The sequence below is a fragment of the Amphimedon queenslandica genome, unplaced genomic scaffold, assembly GCF_000090795.2.
Source record: "Amphimedon queenslandica unplaced genomic scaffold, v1.1 AMPQUscaffold_13506, whole genome shotgun sequence".
Taxonomy (NCBI): Eukaryota; Metazoa; Porifera; class Demospongiae; order Haplosclerida; family Niphatidae; genus Amphimedon; species Amphimedon queenslandica.
The window spans coordinates 431868-454298 of NW_003546258.1; the positions used below are offsets into that span (position 1 = coordinate 431868).

A 22431-nucleotide genomic window follows, 5' to 3' on the forward strand; every position below is an offset into this window, starting at 1 on the left:
ACACGGAATTTAAAATTTAACCGCTCGCACGTGTCTCCTCGAACTTCAGCGCGCCATACAAACTGCTGCTAGCTAGCTTTGTAGCTAGGTAGCCTGTGAATTTAGTACAGATGGATCTGGATCCTGGTGAAGAAGAGGTCGAGGTGCAAGAAGCTAACCAGTCAACGATGGAGTTTTTGAGAGATAGCCCAGATTGGCTGGCAGTGTGGTAAGTGGCTCGGGTGGTAGCTAGAAGTAGTTTATGTATATACTTGGCCTTACATTATCCAGGCGAAAAGCTACTTCAGCAAAACCAACAAAGAAGATTATACTTAGCCGTAGCATTGCCACACTTTGGTAAGTGAAGAGGGATAGTTATAGCTTCATTTTTTGCATTTGCTATCTTTTCAGCTCAGAGCTGAAGGCGATTGCATGTCACCCCAGGCCAGTGCTCAGCTTCAGAGTCCAATGCATCCTTCTTTATGGCTGTACTCTCACCTTTGAAATACAAATGAAAGATCTTTGCCGTGAGTTGCTTGCGAATCATAGCATATTAATTATTATTTTATTCTATTTTCTAGGTGCTTATAAGTTTATTTTGGTTGATAAGATGGGACCTCTCAACAAGATGGCATTGTCAAAAAAAGAAAGTACTACCAAATCTGTCACTTTACCTGACGCTGTACCGCCTTCACTGCTACCAGTGTTAGAGGATCTTAGTGATTTAGCACAGGCCCTTGACACTACAATACTGGAACCTGACACTGAAGACAGTAAGTGTCCAACTGAAGGTGCATATATACTGTATTAAAAAAATAATACAAATATTAGGGAATTACTGAATTAGTAGTAGTGATGATTGGCAGCTTTACTTTTGCATATGTAGTGATTTTTGAGGGGCAAAATTATTAATTTTGACAAAATTTTAATTTCTAAACTTTTGGTGATTGGTGTGTTTTTATTTAGCTGATTTGTAGCCATCTGCCATTGAGCATGTGCATATGTATAATGGCTCAAAATAGCCTTCTTGATTCATTCCTCTAAAATTACCATTATATTATGACACATACCATATAGCTGGAAACTTTCGTGGATCCACCCAAAAACCATTATCATGGATTTAATTTTTGCGAATCTAAAGCATTCCGCCATCTTGTACTGTGTTATTTAGATTTTTACAGATTTTAAGTTTTACACAAATCTGAAAAAATTGTGAAAACAGTCAAATTTATCGGCCTCAAAAGCTTCCAGCTATAGGATATTTTAATTGCTATAGATGCAACCATTGCTGTAACATATGTATCTTCTATATAGAGTACTGTGTCAAAGACGAGTCCTTGATATCTTTACGAGATGACCCACCGAGTTTTTCATCACTGAGCAGTGTAGTATGTACTTCACGACTATACTTGTATTAAAATAATTATATAATAAATTATTATTAGGACCCCGCCGAGAGGTTTGGCGATGAAGGCACAGGCGGTTTTAAAGGTGTTGAAGAACTGGAGCATCCTGAGTGGTTTGACACAGCATCAAGTGAAGACCAGTCCATGGATGTGATGGCTGATAGTGATTCTTCTTTGTTACAAGTGTCTATTAATTTCAATTATAAGCCAGCTGCAGAATATCTTACAAGCATAAGGATACACTTACCTGATAGGAGTGATGCTTGTAAAACTATTAAAGTAATGATACTATTTAAAGGAAATAGCTAATGCAATCATAAATAATCTTTGCTAGCTTGGCTTTTTACATCCTTTTAGTACTATCTTGAATGCTTAAGTTATCTCCTTCATGCTCTCATAAATCCTCAAAATGTTTTTTCCTTATGTAGACTAGTGGTGGTTTTGTATTGGCTGTTCCTGATACTCCTCCAGTTCCTGAAACAGAAGAGGAAGCAGAGGAACGAAGAAATCGCTATAGGATTAAGAGCTCATCAAAAGATACTCTAAAACGAGACGTTAGCATTTATAATCTTTTCTTCATCTTTGAAATTTTGACCATGTACACTTACATGGTATTAAATTTTTATTTTTTGTTCTTTTCATAGGCTGCTGCTCCCATAATTAAGCACAGTTCTTATTCCAAATTTGATCAGTTTGTTTTAGAACCAATAGACGATATGGAACAGGGAGGGCATCGAAAAAGAAGGAAGAAACCAGTTTCAGCTATTGACGTAATAAAAGAAATACCAGCCATGGAATATGAGAGAGATGATAAGCCCCTGTACCTACGAAGTTCCGAACCACTAATTAAGAAGGTGACATCCAAAGAATTATTTCAAGGACCAACTTGTGAGAGTAAGTTGTAGCTTTTCATAGTTCATTCCTTGCATTAAAAGCAGCCAGTAATAAGTAATTGGAGACTATAATAAAATATACATGTATAAAAGAGCATTTTGTCTTCATTAATTTTTTAAAATTGTCAAAAATTAAAGGGAGAATGTGCTCTATTTTTATAGTTTTTTGATACACCGTGTACATATACTTGTGCTTATGTTCTCTTTCAAGTTTGAGCTCATTCTGATCAAAATTGGATTTTTTACGTATTTTTAAAGTTGCTCAAAAATATTTTGCCATAAATATATATATAAGAGAAAATTCTCCATTTTTATTAATTTTTATATATTTGGTTTGCAATTATATATTTTTATTTAGTACTGGCTTTGCCTCATTTCCGTGTCATTTGGGATAAGTTGCTAAATTCTCCTAAAGCCAGTGTCTTTTTCAATAAAACGGAACAAAAAGCTACATCCACTGTTGTTGACAAAAGCGTTGAATTTCAGAGGAAGATCACAGAGACGGCGTCAATTGATGGACCTAGTGGTACGACAATTAAAAATTAACTTTGAGACGTAATTGTCAATTATTAATGTCTATTTTTTAATTTTAGAACTTGCTATACAAAGCCACGTAAGTGGTGAATCTTCCATAATGCAAAATTCTAAAAAGTAGGTAGCTGCATTTTACAAATTCATCAATTTTAATAATTTTGATTGCTAATAATAATAATAATAATAATAATAATAATAATAATAATTGTGATAATATTAAGATGATTACTATTATTATTACAGCAGGTCCCTTAGAGATGGTGTGGGAGGAGTACCTGGAAGGCATCGAGTTGGTGAGCTAGCTCCCATACCTGATGAAGAAGAACCTTCCTCCATTGACAACATTGATGCCAGTCACGGTCAAGAGTCGTTGCATAGCTATTATGATTTTAATTGTCCTTTTGAAAATAAATTAAGGTCTTAATATTATTATATATTACTACTTTGTGATTATAATATTATTGTCATTTCTTGCTTCCTTGGTCTTCTAAATAGAAAGAGACTGAGAGAGAATGATGAATGCTTGTTTCAAGACTTGGTCCCAGTCTCAACACCGAGGGCCAAAGCAGCTTCAGAATTTCTGGACATGCTCAGTAAGTCAATCCATAGTATAGCACCAGTAATAAGTAAATGCACAGTAATAATTATATTATTTTAATTTGCTGGTACTATATAGTAATATTTATGCAATCTTATTATCTTACCATGCAATTCATAAAGTACATGTAAGTACATTTCATTATTATTTATTTTATGCAACATACAGCTCTCTTAAATGACGGCATCATTTCTGCCAAACAGCTGGAAGGATCCTACACACCAATTTCACTTAGTAAAGGTCGCCACTTTTAAGCTCATTTTTAAAAGAACACATACTCGTAGTATCAGTGATTTTTAATGTAATTTTTAAAGCAGTTTTTAGCCGTTTTTACTAGCTGTTGTGTATAAGTTTTAACTCATCAATATATATGTAACAATGATAATAATGATTTTTAATACAAAATAAAAAATTACAAAGTTTCAATAAACACACACAAACACACAAAATGAGACAGGCTATTATGTTCCTCCATACCTCTCAGTCAATAATGCGACACGATGATTCTATTTTTTACACAAAAAGTCAATTTGTACAAGAGCAGTATGTCCGCTATCAGGATCTCTACCTTTTACTGATATCTCAGTATCACCAAAAGTCATAGTCATGCTCACTTCACGCAGTTTGCCCTCGGGACCGGAAGAATGAGTTGGAGAGGGGAGGCCAAGGTGTAGCTCGCCGATTTTCTTGACGCCAGGATCAGTGACGTACCTCACGTCTTTATTCTGCGACGCAAATAGAGTAAGTACTGTTGATTGGAGAGACGAACGAGCTAGTTTGTAAGATCGCGTGATGCTGTGGCCTTGAGGGATCGGTTGGTCCGTTCGTACGAAAACGTCAAATATCTGAGTACACCAATCGGTCCCATCTTTGGACACTTTCTTCTCAATCGGGTGAATGCTTGGATCAAACTTGTGCAGACATGCAACTCCGTACGTGAGGACGGATCGCCTGATGTTAATAGCTCTGGGATTGAGCCCGTATTGTACAGCACCTTTTAGTATTGATAAACTCATATCGTGAGGTATTACTATATTCATTGAAGAACCAAAGGCGTCACGAATGGCCGATTGGAGTACAGGGGACTCGGCAAACCCACCGACTAGAAATAGATATTTTATGACATGTTGTGAAAGATATGAGTGTGATAGGATTCTTTGGATGTGCTTCACTATTGTTGATATGACCGGATTAAAGAGCTTTAGCATTGCTGGTGTTAGTAGCCGAAGCATCCCCTGTGACGACCATTGGACATCAGGGTCACCATACATACGAATGGCTTGCTCTACTGATCGTCTTGTTTTACTCGTGTAGTGTTGGATGAGTGCAAATGGGAGTGAGATGTTCGAGGCGTGGTGTCTAAGAGGATTAAACGCTCTTTTCTTTGCTTCAAAACCTTTCATGAGCTCGAGCCAACTCACAGGATGATGATCGATGAATTCCTGGATCAATTTCTCGGTAAATATCGAGACTAGCATCATCTCAAACTGACAGTCGACTCCAATAGATCCCCAGGCACCTCCGCTGGACTTACATATCTCTTTGAGGCTCCCATTCTCTTCGACGTAATGAACAGTGAGATCTATAGTCCCACCACCACAGTCCACTACCATGTATGAGGTACCAGGGAGGAGGCTAGTTGCTGGTAAGTAGCTTGGTAGTGCTTCTATTGATGAAGAATTGCTTAGACTAGGAGAAGATGAGGCTGATGATGGATGACCAGGGCTACCTGTAATGATAAAAATAAACAAAAATTAATCGGTTGTTGGTATCATTATTGATGTTGTTAAAATTAAAACTATTAAAATAATTATCATTAATAAAAGTAGCTCTAATTTTATAATTGGTGCAATTAATAAAGATGATTAGATGTAACATTACACTTGGTCCCTAAAAGGTAGTACATTGAACAAAGTATGAGCACACAATATGTGAAGCATGTGGAAGACATATGGGCCAACATCATATCTGGCAGGCAGGGGGAAAACAAACATCAAAATTGGATTATAATGTCATTAAATATTTACATCTATATATAGGAAGTAAGTATTTTAGTAATAGAGGCAAAAAAACCTTTGTGTATGATATGATATGGAGATGATTATTGATTAGCATCATATGCTAGGTGCTATCGAGCAATGGTATGCTTCAGATAAAGATTAAAGCATAGCAGTTATAGCAGTGTTGATATGGACTGGAGTTACTATGAATGCCAGTCATTCCCGAGTGTGTATTACCTGATGGTGATGATGAAGGTGAAGAGGAGGTGGAGGAAGATGAAAAGATTTGGTACGGGGTTCGTTGAGTCTCAGCATGCAGCGATTGTGGGATGCAATCGCGGAGTTGTAGCTGCTGACAATATATCGAAGCCGCTTCTGGCTCCAGTGCTAGAATGAGCTGCTTAGGATTAGCAGTTGTAACGAGTCCAGCCTAAAATCAAATTAAAGGAGTGCGTTACACACTACATTGGTCATACCAATAAGAGTATTTACATGTGTTTGTATAGAGTGTGTGTGTCCAATTTATGGTCTGTGTGAACATGAAAGCACGCATGTCATGATTGTTATGTGCATGCATGATATACATTGTACGTATACTGCAACGTACAGATGTGTGTGTGACAAATAGGGTGTCAGTACAAAGTTCAAACTCTAAGCCGGCTAGTACTAATGATAACAAGTCTGCATGCATGTAATATCGTGTCATGTCATATGTCATGAGTTCAAATACCTCAATTGCAGCTTTCCTCATGAACTGTCTTGCAGACGGTCGCCATATTGCAGGTATGGTGATGACCCATTGGATGTCATCATCAGAGACTCGTAGCGGAGATGTAGATAGGTCGTTTAGTTCTCTCTGGCTCAGTACTTTGAAATAGCGTAGAGCATGAGCGAAGACTTTAGAAGCTGAGACTGTTTGTCCGTTAGCAGCAATCAGTTCCATGCCGTCGTAAAGATTCTGCAAATTTAAGTAAAAATTAAAGTAAAATAAAGTTTAATGGGAAAACAGTGACTGTACCTCTCTTGTGTGTAGTTCCATTTTAAATTTTTCGAAATACAACCACTTGAGACATTCCTCTTCGTCCAGGTCTCTGTAAAATTCTTGTGCTTCGCTTCCAAATGAGTGGAATTCTTCATCTTCAGATAACAATAGTACCGTTGGTTGCTGTGCCGGGGAATAACTGGATTTTACACCGAGGTACCGCGGATCCATCACTCTAACGTTGGTTGGGTCAGAACTGAAAGCATAAGCGTACCCGCTGTATGTGGTACCAAAATCGATGGCCACAACAGCAGAATACTCACAGGTTGGGATACGGCTAGCCAAGTCCTGGATCATTCTTTTCTTTTGCTCTGTTTTCTTTAGTTTTGAACTGGACAATTTTGAAGTTGATAAGATGGACTTCTTGGTTTTCTTAGCCGACGGAGACGAGCCGCTTTCACCGCTGAGTCTTGAAGTACTTGTTGCCATTTTTGTTGTCATCCTAAATGTAAATGTGCTTTCTGCATGGAATGATGCCGATGATCTGCAGTTTATAGTAACTGCCAGTAGTCGGACTTCAGAGCCACACACACTCCCAGCCTCACACATGCAGGAGCACACGCCCACTTTATTGCACTGTGTGGGTTTCTCTGGTATGCGACCATGGGACGACTTCCTGTATTATTTCTCTCTCTCATGTAGTCTGACCAGTCTCTGCTTTAGAAGCAAAAAATGGCTACTAGCGGTCAGTTCTATGAGCGTCCAGAGGAGTCCTCTACTGTTACAAACACTCGTCATAACGGCTTCCCTCCTGTACCAACGCCCGGAGGCACAATATCCACGAGACCGGATCCAGACAAGCATTTCGTAGTAGCAGCAATCGACTTTGGGACTACATATAGCGGCTATGCATTTGCTTTTCTGAGAGACTCAGACAGTGTGCATATGATGCGCAAATGGGAGGGAGGTGACCCAGGCGTTACTAATATGAAGGTACAAGATATAAAAGTTTAAAGTCCATACCCAAGTTCTACTTTGTCTTATGACTGGAATGTTTATTATTAATATTTTTCATAATCTGCCTCTTTGATTATTCGTAGACCCCAACATCACTTCTGCTAAAGCCGAATGGAGAGTTTCATTCATTCGGTTTCAGCGCAAGGGATTTTTATCACGACCTTGAAGAGAGTGAAGCAAAGAAGTGGTCCTATTTTGAAAAGTTTAAGATGACATTGCATTCTAGCCAGGTAGGTGTAGATTTGAACCCAATACTAATTGGAATGGCATCACTGTGTAAACTATATTACTATCATTATTAATACAGTCATTAATTTATCACACAGTAGCTATTACAGCTTGTGTGTCTCTGTTTTTGTGTGGTCACTCTTCTCTCTCAATTTTGTGTAGGACCTCCATAAAGGTGTAGAGCTGACTGCCGCCAATGGAAAGAAGACTTTAGCATTGACCGTATTCTCTCATGCATTGAGATTCTTTAAGGATCACTGTCTACAAGAGCTCTCAGATCAATCCTCGACAAGAATAGTCAACGATGACATAAGATGGGTCATCACAGTCCCGGCCATATGGCGACAACCAGCAAAACAGTTTATGAGACAAGCAGCATATGATGTAAGTTAACTACTAGGAATGGTGTATGCATGTATGTATGTGTGTGCTATCTGCATGGCTTGTAGTTCTTGTGTGGTGTGAGTGTGTTTACTGTGTGTGAAATGTTTAATTACATGCTTATGAAATGGTTTAAGAGACTATCATTGCTCATACACACTCTCCACATGTATATGATGCTGTAAATGATGTACAGAGTGATGTGACCAATTTGTTATCACGTATTAGGGTTAGTGTGTTATCCCTGGTACATAAAGAGCTGCTTTATAGCTATACGAACCAGGTTACCGACTTTTAGTCGTATAACGTATCTTTTAAAGCAGCTGTGGTTCATTATGCAGTGTTACATCATCAAAGAAACTGGTTTAATGTACCAAGTATGCGGATTAAATATTCCGGCGATACTTTTGAAAGGCTCTTTCATGTGGTCTTCTAAACATTATTAATTATATAGCTTACTGTTGAATTTGATTTGTTAAAATTGTTAGTAATGAAGTGTGTGTATATGCGTGTGTGTGTAAAGTGCATGACCATGTACTAATTGATGTCACGAATGATGAGTATTGACCTTTGCAATTATGAATGAAATGCTTTCTCATGACTCTTGACATGAGTTTAATTGACTTCAAAGCTAACAATTTAGAGCTAGTTATTTTAAAATCATTAAATTACAACATACTTAATGACGTACTTTCTTTTAAAATTAACCAACCCAGTTAAATAACTATGACAATAATAAAATTTTTATGTAATTAGCCACTTACCTTTCACTTGTACTTGCATGTTCTAAGAATGCATAGCTTATTTATTATTATTTAAAATATTTAAATAAAAAATATATTAAAATTTTTAGGCCGGCTTAGCGAGTCTAGCTAATCCAAGTCAGCTCCTCATAGCACTGGAACCAGAGGCAGCGTCCATTTACTGTCGGAAATTGAAGCTAAGAGAACTTGTTCCAGAAGAAGACTACAGTCAGAGCACTAGCCAACTGAAGTCACTTCGTCGCGTAAGTAACACAAGTTTTGGAGTACCAGTCTCGGCTGAATTTAAAGCCGGGACTCGATATATAGTCGTTGACTGTGGGGGCGGTACAGTTGATCTCACAGTCCATGAATTAGAAGGAGCAGGGACTCTGAAGGAACTCTATAAAGCCTCTGGTGGGGCTTGGGGTGCCGTCGGAGTTGACAGGGAATTTGAGAACCTTCTCATCAAAATATTTGGCATCGATTTCGTGGTTAGTTTTAAGAACACAAAGCCTGCCGGTTGGGTCGACCTGATGATTGCATTCGAGGCAAAGAAGAGGACGGCGAATCCGGCAAAAGCCACACCTCTCAACATATCCCTCCCTTTCTCATTCATAGAACACTATCAGAAACTCAAAGGTCACTCTGTAGAGACGGCCATCAAGAAATACGGTAATAAAGACATCAGGTGGTCCTCGCAAGGAATGCTCCGACTTTCACCGGCAGCAATGCACGCTCTCTTTGAACCAGTAACACACGATATAGTGAGACACATTGCAGACTTATTGAGAAAACCTGAGCTCGACTCCGTCAAACTATTATTCTTGGTAGGAGGATTTGCAGAGTCACCTCTACTCCAGAATGAAATTAGACGATCTTTCTCAGGCGAAATGAGAGTCATCATACCACAGGACGTTGGTCTTACTATACTAAAAGGAGCTGTCATGTTTGGATTAGATCCTACAGTCGTTAGAGTAAGACGCTCAGCACTAACATACGGAGTTGGAGTCCTGAACAGGTTTCTACCCGGCAAGCACCAACCCGAGAAACGGATAAAAAAAGACGGCGTGGAGTGGTGTACCGATATATTTGATACTTTCGTGACCGTCGACCAATCGATTGCAATGGGAGAGAAGGTAACCCGTCGATATACTCCAGCAAAATCGTACCAGACGTCGACAGTGATTGGGATCTATAGCAGCGAGAAAGAGCATGTACTGTATACCACTGACCCTGGGGTTCGACGGACGGGTGAGCTTTATTTAGAAATGCCCGACACGACTGGCGGCAAGTCTCGCGAACTTGAGATAACGATGATGTTCGGTGACACGGAAATTAAAGTTGAAGCAACTGATCTGACTAGCGGGACTGTTGCACAGTCTGCTATCGACTTTTTAAATAAATAGAGTAATTATTATCATTATTGTTATCATTATTATCATTATTTTTGATTTTGTCTTCTTTGTTTTACTCTTATTTTGTATTGTGTGTGCACTTTTTATGACATTTTTAACAAACCCCATCCCACTTAAACCTTATCTATTTATCGCCTTCATCTATTTGTGTATTTTTATATCTTTTTTAATATTTTCGTATTCCAAAAATTTGCACAAACACTTTTCATTACTAATAATATTAATTAATGGATTTCATAATGATCATAAATGCTAAAAAGACAGCTTAAATGATTGAAGGATCTAAATTCTGATACATGGGACTTACCTAATATGAATTATTCATTATAATAAGTAGCCACACCCTCAGCTGCCCGATCATTCCATTCCACTGAACAGAGGGGATACACACTACAGACTAATAGTATTCTTCTGCTATGAGGAACTTGCTTCTTCTCCCGCTGGTTGCTTATCTGTTAGTAGGCACAGTGAACTCCCAGTCTCTACAATGTCCCAGTTACCCGCTGGCTAACGTCTCCTCAAATGATAACGACACGTTAATATTCGCTCCGTTTCCAACAGACAGTCCTCCCACTAATGTCGACTATGACCCAGGTGCCCTTGGTCCCTGGTACTCCATATCTTCTGGCATTATTAACGTAGCCAGACCCGGTAGCTTTACAGAAGGTATATTGTAGATATTAGTATCTTAATTGATCCAATGTTCTTTTCCTCCACCACCCAATTCCTTAGATATTTTGGTCCCTCTTCTTGGTGACAATATAACAAGCTTTTCTAGTAGTCTACCAGAGCCTAGCATGCTACTGACTGATGTGAGGATAATAGAATATTAAAATTATTTAAATACGTACATATACTTGTAGATCACAAGATGGTGGGCAGGTATCATAGCTCTTACTGTCTTGGGCGGGCTCCTCTCATTCTGTTTTTGTTTCTGCTGCATTTGTTTCTCTTTGTGTCGTTGCTGTGGCAAATGTGGTGGGAATCTAAAGCAAGAAGAGACGAATCGTACCAACTGCCTGACGATTGTATTTACGATAATACTCATTCTGTTTGTATGTGGACTGATGTAAGGAGAAGGGGTGGGAGGGAGGAGAAAGAGGGTGGGAGGGAGGTGAAAGAGGGAGGGAGGGAGGGAGAAGGGCTAACAATGTCTTGCTTGTTACGACCAGAAGTCTTTGTAATAATAATGTACGTGTAAATAAAACAAGTTGGACATTTCTCTTTTATATGATGTCATTTACAGGAGCCTCTTCTGGTCATAACACAGACTGTAGTGTGACAAGAGAGAGATGCATATATACATATCTTAATGTGTATTGTATCAAATAATTTAATTAGTAAGAAATGAGTACCCCCTCCCTCCCTTGGGCCCTTATACACATTAAAATTGTATTTATAAGCATTCACTTGTTTTAAACACAATACTTGTATAGCAATGCATATATATATACATAGCCACACTATAATACAATAGATAGTACAGTTATAGAAGTATATTAATCTGAGTATTTACAATAAGACACATAATATTAGTACTTTCAAACTTAATATACGTGTACTTGTATATTATATAGCAAGTATTGTTAATGTTAATTCTTAGTATTATTATTCATATTCATTGTAGGGCTGGTATTGTACTCTCATTCTTCAGTAACCAGAGGGTCTACGACAGCGTGAATGAGTTCGAGGACACCATTAGTGACACTTTCACTCTCGCCGAGAACTTTGTCAACGACTCGGTCGCGGTAAGCAGCTGCTACTATTAGCTATTAATGTTAGCAGACGCTTTAAATACAACGATATTGGAATATTGCATGTATGCCAGCACTTTCCTTGACCCGGTAGTAATAAATTTAACACATGGAGTCTATCATAATCACACACATGACAGACAATACACTAGGGAGTGATGGAAAGCATTGACTTATTATGGCCAGCTATTACTATAGTATTAGTGTAATTTTTATTTGATTTGCATTGTATGTGTACATGAGTCATCAGTAGCAGGTGTGTGTTTGTTGTGAATGGTCCTTGTCATGTGACTATATCCTTCTCCTTTGTATAGAAAGTGGACACTTTGTTGTGCCAACTCAACGATACTTTGGATATAACGGTAGATCAGGCACGAGGTAAGAGGGAAAAAGGATTTATTTACTAGTACATTTTTAATGCTAATTATAGTTAACTTATTAATGTACTTATTGCATATTAAGTTACATGTTACACAGTGTAGCTAGTATTTTTATGTTTCCTCCTTTCTGTTTACTATACCTTGAATGTGTCTGTGTATATATATTGTGTGTGTCACATCCTTTGAACACATTTTTGTCCGGTTTTATAATTATCATCATTATTATTATTTATTTATTATTATTATCATCATCATTATCATCATTATTTTATTTTATTTATTATCGCACCGTTCGCCTGTTCAAACTTCATGCATATGAATCAGATTATAAATAAATACGTATTTGTTTGTTTGTTTGTTTGTTGTTGTTATTTTGTTATTTTGTTGTTTACAGGTCTGTTGCGGCAGGTTGATGGCGTTGTTAATAATTTTGGCTCTGATGTATACGCTGTTGTTGATAGGACCATTAATCTGTCATCAGGTAAATTTAATTAATGATAATTGATGTCGTGCTCCATGCCAAATGGTTATTGTGTGCGTCCATTAAAAACTACATGTACATGTAGTTTTACAACATAATACATGTGCATGTACCGTATAGTGGGTAATTTTGGAGGGGCTAAAATTTGGCAAATTGCCAAAATTTTGGTGATTGGTGGGTTTTAATTTGGCAAAATTGTGGCCATGTGCCATTGAGCATGTGTATAATGGCTCAAAATGGCAGATTTTTATTTTGGTGAATGGCTATTAAAACGCCAAATTCGCCAAATTTTATCTCCTCCAAATTTACCTGCTATACGGTATATACATGTACATGTACATGCAAGTACATGTAGGTCGATACATTAGATAAACAATGAGCAATTAAGAAAAAATTTAAGTTTATTTGTTCGAATAGATCAAAAATAAACATACAGAGCACATGTTGATCCATTTCTTACTTTTATGTACGTATAATTAAAGGGATTCTTGTGCTCCATGTAATATAATAGTTGTACAATTATCTGTAGCTATTTTAACATGTGCATTCCTTTAGCTCTTGAGGCAGTACAGATTACTCTTGGTAATATGAGTACCAGTGTCACAGTCTTACAAATGAGCTCTAGCAGACTCAATGATACTCTACAAAATATTTCTGCATCAGTAACTGATCTTCGTATGCAATGTGATGCATTTCCTGGTAGCTTAGATTGTTCGCAGTTGGATGCATCAGTATTTCAGAATGGTTTAGAAGCTGATTATAATCAAGTATGATTGAATATTATATAATTATGCATGTGGTGTAGTGTATATTTGCACGTGGTGTGTGTGTTTTTTGTGTACTGTATAGTATCTGTGATATTTTTTGTTTCATATTGTACTTTATTGTTGTTTTTTTTAACATTCACTTGCTACTCTCTTTGTATGTGTTTGTGTTTTTGTGTATTTTGTGAAGCAGTATTATTTATTTTTATGTTGTTTATTTTATGTAATGTACACTTCAACATGTGCTGCTCTCTCTCTCTCTCTCTCTCTCTCTCTCTCCTTTTCTTTCTTTATTTTTATATTAGCTTCCTAACATTACTGGTGAGTTACAAAATGTCCAGAATCTTCTAGGAGAGATAGACCTTACTGACTTAGCTAAACAGGTAATGGCGAGAGAGAGGGGGGAGGGAGGGAGGGAGAGAGAGAGGGAGGGAGGGAGGGAGGAGAGGGAGAGAGAGGGAGGGAGAGAGGTCAGGGAGAGGGAGAGAGGGAGGGAGGGAGGGAGGGAGGGAGAGGAAGGGAGGGAGGGAGGGAGGGAGGGAGAGGAAGGGAGGGAGGGAGGGAGGGAGAGGGAGGGAGAGAGAGAGAGAGAGAGAGAGAGAGAGAGAGAGAGAGAGAGAGAGAGAGAGGAGGGGGAGAAAGAGTAGAAGTAGTTTTGTGTCAGGGATCATGTGATTTAAGGAATATGTTAGTTATTTTAATTACTTCCTTTTTGTAAATTACATGTGTACATGTAGGGTAATGATACATTTAATTCTGCGCTGAGTGAGTTGAGGAATTTCACCAGCAATGCCGATACAGGTTAGCTCACAATACAGTATAATATACTCTTTTACTGATGATTTCACAATGTATATGGACTTAGCACAGAATATTATCACATTTTCTATTTTTCTCATACATATACATGTCCTTCTGTTGTGTATCAATTTTGAACTGATTCTAATCAAAATTGAAGTTTTTATAAATTTTTATTTAAACTTGCTTAAAAATTAGGCTAAAGTCCCTGTACTATGTATAATAGGGACTTTAGCCAATTTTGCCAAAAATTAAAACAACAGAATTCCTAATTTTTATAGGGTTTTTTTATACATATACAGGTACTTATGTTGTGTTTTAAGTTTGAGCTCACTCCAATCAAAATTAAATTTTTTACGAATTTTTAAAGTTGCTCAAAATTTGGGCCAAAGTCCCTGTACCATAGTTTTTTTATAGTCAACATACTATTAAATAAATAAATTACAGAAATAAAATACCGTATAGCCAAAAAATTTCATGAGGAATAAATTTTTGTATTTTCGGGATCACTGTTTGCATCACAAAAAATTAAACCCCTGAAAATTAATATTAATTGAGAGGCATGGTTAACCACACCTTACTAATAAACGTGCCCTCGTGTCAAGTCGTGTTCTCGGTCAAGCTGATGTCTCTGTTACTCTGTATTGCTATTTTAAGCATACTGCCTAGGTCAAAGATGATGATCTTCCCCATCTCTGGTGTCCACACTGATTTGTAGACATGGTGCCCCTTGACACAAGAGTCCGTCTCAAACATTGAATCTGCCATGTTTTAATTAAATAAGGCGTGGTCATTATTATTATTATTAAAATGAAATCACGAAAATATTTATCACGGAATTTAAAATTTCTTCATAAATTTCATTATTCACGAAATTTTAAGCCTCGAAAATTTTTGGCTATACGGTAATGTTATGTACATGTGAATATATATGTGTGTGTGGCATAACTATAGTACAGGGTCATTGCCCAAATTTTGCTGAAAATTGAAAGAAGAGAATTCTACATTTTAATAATTTTTTCTGGTACATATACATGTGTTTACATTGTTTTTCAACTTTAAGCTCATTCCGATTAAAATTTAATTTTTTACAAATTTTTAAAACTGCTCAAAAATGGGGCCAGATTTATCAAAAATGGCTAGGATTTTAATATACTTGTACGTGTACTATTATGTTACGCTGTTTTAAAATTACATGTATATTGCAGAACTTAATGAAGCTGTTGACACACTCCGTGTTACTGTATTCAACACTAGTGATACAATAAGATCAATTGCTAACAATATCACTGGATCATCTGGTTACATTGATGATGCTAGAACTGTAGTCACTGATGGATTTAACTATATCAGACGATATGACACACCCAGGTATGATACATGTACATGTATGTAAGATAGCCATAAATTTGTCAAATTTTGAACTTCTCAATGCAAATTAAAACCTTCAATCACAAAAAATTGCCTGATTTTATTCCTCCAAAACTAAAACTACTTGGAAATGTTACACAGATATTATAGTGAGAGCTAGCATATTTGAAATACGATTCATTATATTGTGTTAGAATTTCTACTATAAGTGCAGCTGCATGTTGTGTACACAAGTTGATTCATGTAGTTTCCCTCTGGCCATAGATACTTCCTTCATATTATACCCCCCCCGAGGCATCTGTAGTAATATTAGCTAGTGTATGCCTTACATTAAGAATATTTGTACTAACAATAATTCCTGTATCACATCAGTATGTATACTAACAGTGTAATAATTCCTGTATCACGTCAGTATGTATACTAACAGTGTAATAATTCCTGTATCACATCAGTATGTATACTAACAGTGTGTGTGTTTGTTAATCTCAGTGGATTTACACACACTCACTTGGCATGTTTGAATTGTTTTATTTACTATTGTGTATGCATGTGCATGCGTGTTTGTGTGTGGGGTGCATGTACTTGTACACGATTATATCCCTTTATTTCCCTCTCTCCCTCCCTCTCTCTCCCCCTCCCTCTCTCTCTCTCTCTCTCTCTCTCTCTTTCCTTTCTTCTAGATATGCTGTTGGTATAATCATAAGTTGTTCTTCAGTGATTGTTGTTATAATTGTATTCATTGGTCTCATCTGTGGCCTTTGTGGCTTCAGAACTGACAGAGCTCCTTACGAGAGAACAGATCTCTCCAACTGTGGAGGTGTCACTTTAATATTGTAAGGTTTATAATTAGTGGGTGTGGTTTATACTTAATTAGTGGGTGTGGTCTGCAATAATTATTGTACATGGTTTTAATTGGTGGGTGTGATTATTTTTTAGTGCCGCTATCATGGGATTTCTGTTTGGTGCGTTCTTAATGTTGCTTGCTGCACTTGTCTTCTTCTCTGGAGGAATCTTAGAAAAATTCTGTAATGACCTCGAGAGACCAGATTACATACTGATCAACAATGTAATGACAACTATTATTCTTTATACTTATTTAAATATTAAAAAAAAATCTACTCTTTAGACTGTTGACAATCCTTCTATCAATGGTGGGGAGTATCTTCTCTCTCAGTTTATTTTACAAAATGGCTCCATTCGTCTTGCATTCTCTGACATACTCAATAACTGCAGCAATGGGAACACCACTGTATTCCAGGCGCTTAAACTGAATGACTCTTCGTACTTTCAGGCTGTCGTTAATTTCTCAAATATATCCCAAGTAAGTGACCTGCCACGGACTAAAGCTTTGTTTTGATAAATACTGTACAAAAACTACTGTCTTTACAAATTTCTAACAAATTTTTAACAAATTTTAAAGCATGTAATTATGATTGAAATTTTAGCAACCACACATGTACTAGAGCTGCCCACAGTGAAAAATTGGAGTTTAGAATCTGAGCTTAATTCATCCCCACCACATTCCCACACACCATAATATTACATGTATATTCTTATATATTCATTTCTATTCCTATTTCTTCTCGATACAGTTGGTACCAGATGTCTCAAGTGAAGTCAGTGGGTTTGCTAGCAACATCTCTGATCTTATTAGTCGGGACACCTTCGTACCGCAGGACGTTCAGGACCGGTTGAACGGATTTGACGGAACTGGAGTAGGCGGCATCAACATAACACAATTTTCTGAACAGCTGAACAGAGCTATACTGTCCTTTAATGTGACAGAACAAATTGAGCAGTTGACAGCACTTAGAAATGAATTTAACTCTAGTGTAAGTTAGTAATGAGTTTAATACACTACTTCAAAGTTTTATACTATTTTTAAGGCATCAAAATGTTTGTATTTGATCCACAAAATTATAGAGGCGACCTTAAAATTATGTTTACTTACATGTATATAGGGTCTTCCACAAGGCCGAGATCTTGCTGATCAAACTGATGGTATCATTAGTCAATTGATGACAATTGATGACACAACTGCTGCCATTCAAGGAGATGCTGTAAGTCCTGGAATATTTATTATTATTATTAAAATTATAATAATAATAATAATAATAATAATAATAATAATAATAATTATTATTATTATTATTATTAAAATTGTTTAGGATAATCTCACTGGACTTGTAACAGTCCTACAGAACAACACAATGTTACTGCAGGTGAGTTCTAAATTTATTGATTCTTGTCTGCTACCAGTCATCTTTTTTGATACACTTCTCTCTCTCTCTCTCTCTCTCTCTCTCTCTCTCTCTCTCTCTCTCCCCCCCCCTAGAATGGTGTGAACGCTCTCTTAACTAATATCAATCAAACTTTCGACAGACTAATTGATAATGGAATCAACCCACTCGTAGATGTGAGTTAAATCACGCCCACGTTAATTAATTTTCAACTCCATTTCAAACCCTTTCCTTATATAGAGTATAGAGACGGTATTCCCAAGAGCCATTGGGTACGGACAGCAGCTGGTTGATCACGCACTTCACTCTGTGAGTTAAAAATCACACGATACATGTATTTACGACTATACATGTACATGTACCTTAAATTTGGTAATTTTCATAGTTTTATAAAATACAGTGTGAAGTTAGATTTGTCGCAATTTTTTATAGATGTACATTGTATTCTGCCAGTTTATTGTAGTATATTAATTGATAGTTGAAAAGGAAATTTTAAATTTAGTGAGCTTCATTGATATTGCTATGTAGAAATTACAGTTTACCATTGCTCAAAACATACCAGATCATCCAGCTAAATGTATATATGTACATATATGTACATGTATGTGTATAATAATGTTTTGTTATTCTTTCCAAATAGCTTGAGAATGAGGTCGGTAACTGTTATCCAGTATATGCTGTCTACACTGGTTTTTATAACGCTGCCTGTGAATTTACACTTGATGGTCTGGTAAGCAGTCATCCATTATTATACATACATGGAACCATCTGTCATCTCTACCTGTCTGTACATGTACATTGTTTATTTATGTCATTGTTTATCTGTCATTAATATAGGAATGTGTTTATGTCATTTGTTTGGGTGTATCCCTTCATGAAATATTGCTATTTGTTTTTTTATGTTTTCTGTTTTATTTTTAGAACGGTTTCTGGTTGGCACTAGGAATGTGTGCCGTGTTTTTGATCCCCATCATAATATTCTCTATAGTGGTCTCTCAGTATTACAGGAGAATGAAGTTTGAGGAAGACTTGGGCGTATTGCCATTTGATGATAGCTTCCCGTAAGAATGATTTAATAATGGCAGTAAAAGTTTTAGTTCTCTCTCTCTCTCTCTCTCTCTCTCTCTCTCTTTCTCTCTCCCTCTCTTTCTCTCTCCCTCTTTTCTCATCTTCAGGTTAAAAGATAAAAGATATTAAAAAATAATTAATAATAATAATAATAATAACTATATAGTAACTTCATAGTAATACTAATTATGAAATGATCGAGTCACCACATTTGTTTTGTATATGTTTTAACTATAAATCTAGTTCCCTATGTTAACGGTTTTATGTCCTTAACTGTTTCTATGCTTCATATAAAACACTCATTCCCTCTCTCTCTTTCTATCTTAACAATTATTTTTAATAATCATTCAGTGTGACTGTATATGGTAAAATAGTAAAAATACTTATCTTTATTTCTTACGCAGGTACAAACAGCTGCTTTGCATTGATACCGTAGTTAGTGTGTGTACTATACTCTATAAGTAATTAGACATTGCACCTGCTAGCTATTGCTTTTGTCATCAAATATTTCAAATTCCAACTGTTTTATTATTGAGTCAAATGCCCACAGAGTTACAACAGTCACACACTCACTGAGTGTGTATCTACACATTATAAATGAGAACTGATGTGTTACTAGTAACATGTGGCGTGGCATACAGTGTACCATCATATAAAATCACATTTCGCTCTCTCAAGCTTAGAGTCAATTTCTGACATACCTCTGTGTACAATTTATCCTTTACAAGTGTGTGGGGTAATGGTTACAATCCGGAGTACATGTACACGTGACATAGGAATGCTATAGTACATTGTATAGTAGAGTTATTGGTGTTCATGTTATTCTTTATTATTATCATTGCTATTGTTTATTTGATGCTTACTAGAAATTGTGAATTAGAAAAATAATGCAAATAGGGGAAAGAAATAGATAGAACTAATTAATAATAATAGTAACAGAGTGAATAAATAAAATTAATAAATAATAATTCTGTTCCTTATTCTCCTATACATGTAAAGCAGTAGATCTCTTCTCGTTAAAGTGTCTTCTCTTCACTTAACTGGAGTTTACTGGATATCAGTGGCATTTGATGACTGCTTCGATTCGGCGTTAACATACCAGTTGGTAGATTAGTGGAGCTACTGCTGTTAATAGGTAGAGAAATGGAGTCTATTCTTTGATAGTGATAAGGATAGGAGGAGGAGGTGTCAAATATGGAAGGGAAATGGTGTCTATAGCAAATGAATGCCATTAAGAAACCTGTGGTAGAGTGATGGGTAACACTTATATGATAGTGGAATGGATACAATACCTAGTAATGAGCCAACAGCAACATCTAAAGGAAATTAAAAAATAAAAAAGTAATAATACCACGTACATGTACATGTACAAATATTGTGGAGCTGTAGAGCAAATGGCTAATAATTTTCATTACATGTACTGTACATTTTATTATTATTGATTGCTGCGTAAAAAGTTTGAGTTGATTCTGAGTTCAATTTTTCAAGTTACGGCCATTTAAAAAAACATCAAAATTCTGAAAAGTACCCAAGGCGCCCATGGTGTTTTTCAAAAAATGGCTCCGAAATTACCCCAAATTTTTATTACATTTTCTGATACATATTGGTGTCCTTATGCTGTGTAGAAAGTTTGAGCTGATTCCGACTTCAATTTTTAAATTTATGAGCATTTAAAAAAATGGTCTTTGCTTGAGCAACTTTAAAAAGTTTGTAAAAATATAATTTGGATCAAAATGAGCTCAAAGTTCAAACACGACATACTGTACATGTACATGTATATACACTTATACATATTAATAAATGAAGTTGTTTTAACACAGGATGATAATTCTTACCTTCCCAGTGGTGCATATTGTCTTGTATTCTTGATATTCCAACAACAGCTGCTGATATGAGGGGAGTTAATACCGTAATGAGACGCCACGACTGGCTCCGCCCCTCAAGTGTAAAACAATGAAGCTTTCCCGCCAAATAGAGACTCAGGTAACCAAAACCAGCAAACATCCCTAATTAAAGCACATCACTTACATGTACCGTATGTTATGCATAATAATCTAATTTATAATCAATTACATGTACATGTATAGTATAATGCTTAAAAAATGATCATACAGCACGTGTACATGTAATTAAAGATTATTAAGTAGTAATAATAATACAACACAACTAGCTCTAATTAATTGCAATACTTAACCATCTCTAATTAATGCACTCACATCCCGAGTGTCCACTAGGGAAACTTTTTCTTCCCTCAGATATGAGAAGAGGGTCACCGTTACACTGAAGATCGGGAGTTGCCTCACCGTGAAGAAAGCATCGATAGAAGAAATCTGGCCTTGGTCTGTGTTTAAGAGAGAGATAGAGAGAAGGGGGAAGAGAGAGAGAGAGAGGGTAGGGGGGGAGAGAGAGAGAGGGGGGGGAGAGAAAAGTTCATAGGATAAATTCTTGTGGCGACCATACAAATGAGCCACAAGCAAGTTTAATTACCTGTGACTATGACATAACCAAAAAACAAATTGACTACACAATACATGTACTGTACATCTACAAGTATAATAGTAATAAAAACATTAAGGAGTTCCTCCCCCTCGTGACGCCAAAACGTACATGTACATGTACAGACAAAGACAATGTACTTGATTAGTAGAGGCTTAGCTCAATAAATAATATAATAATAAATATATGCGGACACACCTTCCAACAGTTAGTTTTATTACATTCAGTATGACACCATTCAATACCATAGTCAAAGCAAGCCCTAATAATAATATCAACATAAAATTATTATTATTATTATTATTATTATTATTATTATTATTATTATACAAAAGATCATCATTAATATCATTCCATCGTTACCTAGTGTTCCTTGAATAAGATCAGTTGTGTCTCTGTATATGATGTAACAGGCGAGGATGAAGGCTGCTGGTAGACACACAGACACAAACTATTAATAAATGAAAAAAAAACAAATAAATGAAATCCGGTATTAGTTGTTGCATTACAAACGGGTGCGTAATTATAAAAAATGATCTTGACATACAAAGAGGGTTGGTGTGGATACAGTGCTCCCGTGGTGAGGGTACTTGTACCGCCAGAGTTCTTCTTGGGGTATGCTCCGATGAAAAGACTCCAGTGTCTCCAGATAGCTACAATAGACACAATGAGGGGTGGAGCTTAGCTGGTAAAACTCACCAAAATACCAGAAGTAAAGCAAGTCTCACAATAATCTCCTGAACAAGAAATGATTTCATTATCCCACAGTTTAGTCTGAGGCTACGGGTTAAGTACATGCAGTTCCTGAGGCTCAGACTAGGAGATAAGAATACTGAAAATAATTTCATCCTTCATGACGCCATAATGCATTAAAACTCCACCTATGGGCGGAGATACTACGAC

At 36.5% G+C, this 22431-nt stretch overlaps 5 protein-coding genes across 6 annotated transcripts; 3 read left to right on the top strand and 2 right to left on the bottom strand.

Annotated features, from left to right (window-relative positions):
• Nucleotides 1-2: 2 nt before the first annotated feature.
• Nucleotides 3-3795, top strand: LOC109593766 (uncharacterized). Of its 2 annotated transcripts, none has more exons than XM_020008840.1 (13): nt 3-208; nt 271-336; nt 391-506; nt 561-752; nt 1294-1367; nt 1425-1664; nt 1814-1939; nt 2030-2279; nt 2637-2804; nt 2872-2929; nt 3059-3229; nt 3308-3405; nt 3579-3795. In XM_020008840.1, exons 1-13 carry the CDS (start codon nt 111-113, stop codon nt 3662-3664), a joined length of 1743 nt encoding a protein of 580 aa, XP_019864399.1. In that variant the 5' UTR covers nt 3-110; the 3' UTR covers nt 3665-3795. The 2 variants fall into 2 exon arrangements, with proteins under 2 accessions (XP_019864399.1, XP_019864398.1); XM_020008839.1 differs by having other exon boundaries at nt 5-208; nt 3056-3229.
• Nucleotides 3758-6970, bottom strand: LOC100640700 (heat shock 70 kDa protein 12A-like). The gene is made up of 4 exons (XM_011411676.2): nt 6429-6970; nt 6141-6368; nt 5648-5840; nt 3758-5139 (listed from the first exon to the last, which is right to left on the bottom strand). Exons 1-4 carry the CDS (start codon nt 6891-6893, stop codon nt 3917-3919), a joined length of 2109 nt encoding a protein of 702 aa, XP_011409978.2. The 5' UTR covers nt 6894-6970; the 3' UTR covers nt 3758-3916.
• Nucleotides 6971-7033: 63 nt separating this feature from the next.
• Nucleotides 7034-10435, top strand: LOC100640828 (heat shock 70 kDa protein 12A). Its single transcript, XM_003383908.3, has 4 exons — nt 7034-7385; nt 7493-7639; nt 7800-8021; nt 8872-10435. The coding sequence occupies exons 1-4, from the start codon at nt 7125-7127 to the stop codon at nt 10165-10167; spliced, it is 1926 nt and encodes a 641-aa protein (XP_003383956.3). The 5' UTR covers nt 7034-7124; the 3' UTR covers nt 10168-10435.
• Nucleotides 10436-10527: 92 nt separating this feature from the next.
• On the top strand, nt 10528-19412 carry LOC100640952 (prominin-1-A-like). The gene is made up of 21 exons (XM_020008841.1): nt 10528-10842; nt 10909-10988; nt 11040-11245; nt 11804-11924; nt 12245-12308; nt 12705-12791; nt 13347-13558; nt 13861-13938; nt 14293-14356; nt 15562-15724; nt 16405-16557; nt 16661-16790; nt 16851-17045; nt 17317-17556; nt 17686-17784; nt 17893-17946; nt 18060-18140; nt 18205-18273; nt 18605-18694; nt 18886-19025; nt 19140-19412. Exons 1-21 carry the CDS (start codon nt 10593-10595, stop codon nt 19159-19161), a joined length of 2598 nt encoding a protein of 865 aa, XP_019864400.1. The 5' UTR covers nt 10528-10592; the 3' UTR covers nt 19162-19412.
• Nucleotides 19413-19879: 467 nt separating this feature from the next.
• LOC100634510 (phospholipid phosphatase 5-like) lies at nt 19880-22429 on the bottom strand. The gene is made up of 8 exons (XM_003383859.2): nt 22228-22429; nt 22076-22181; nt 21892-21979; nt 21727-21790; nt 21249-21373; nt 20868-21038; nt 20325-20348; nt 19880-20272 (listed from the first exon to the last, which is right to left on the bottom strand). The coding sequence occupies exons 1-8, from the start codon at nt 22374-22376 to the stop codon at nt 20049-20051; spliced, it is 951 nt and encodes a 316-aa protein (XP_003383907.2). The 5' UTR covers nt 22377-22429; the 3' UTR covers nt 19880-20048.
• Between the last annotated feature and the right edge of the window lie 2 nt (nt 22430-22431).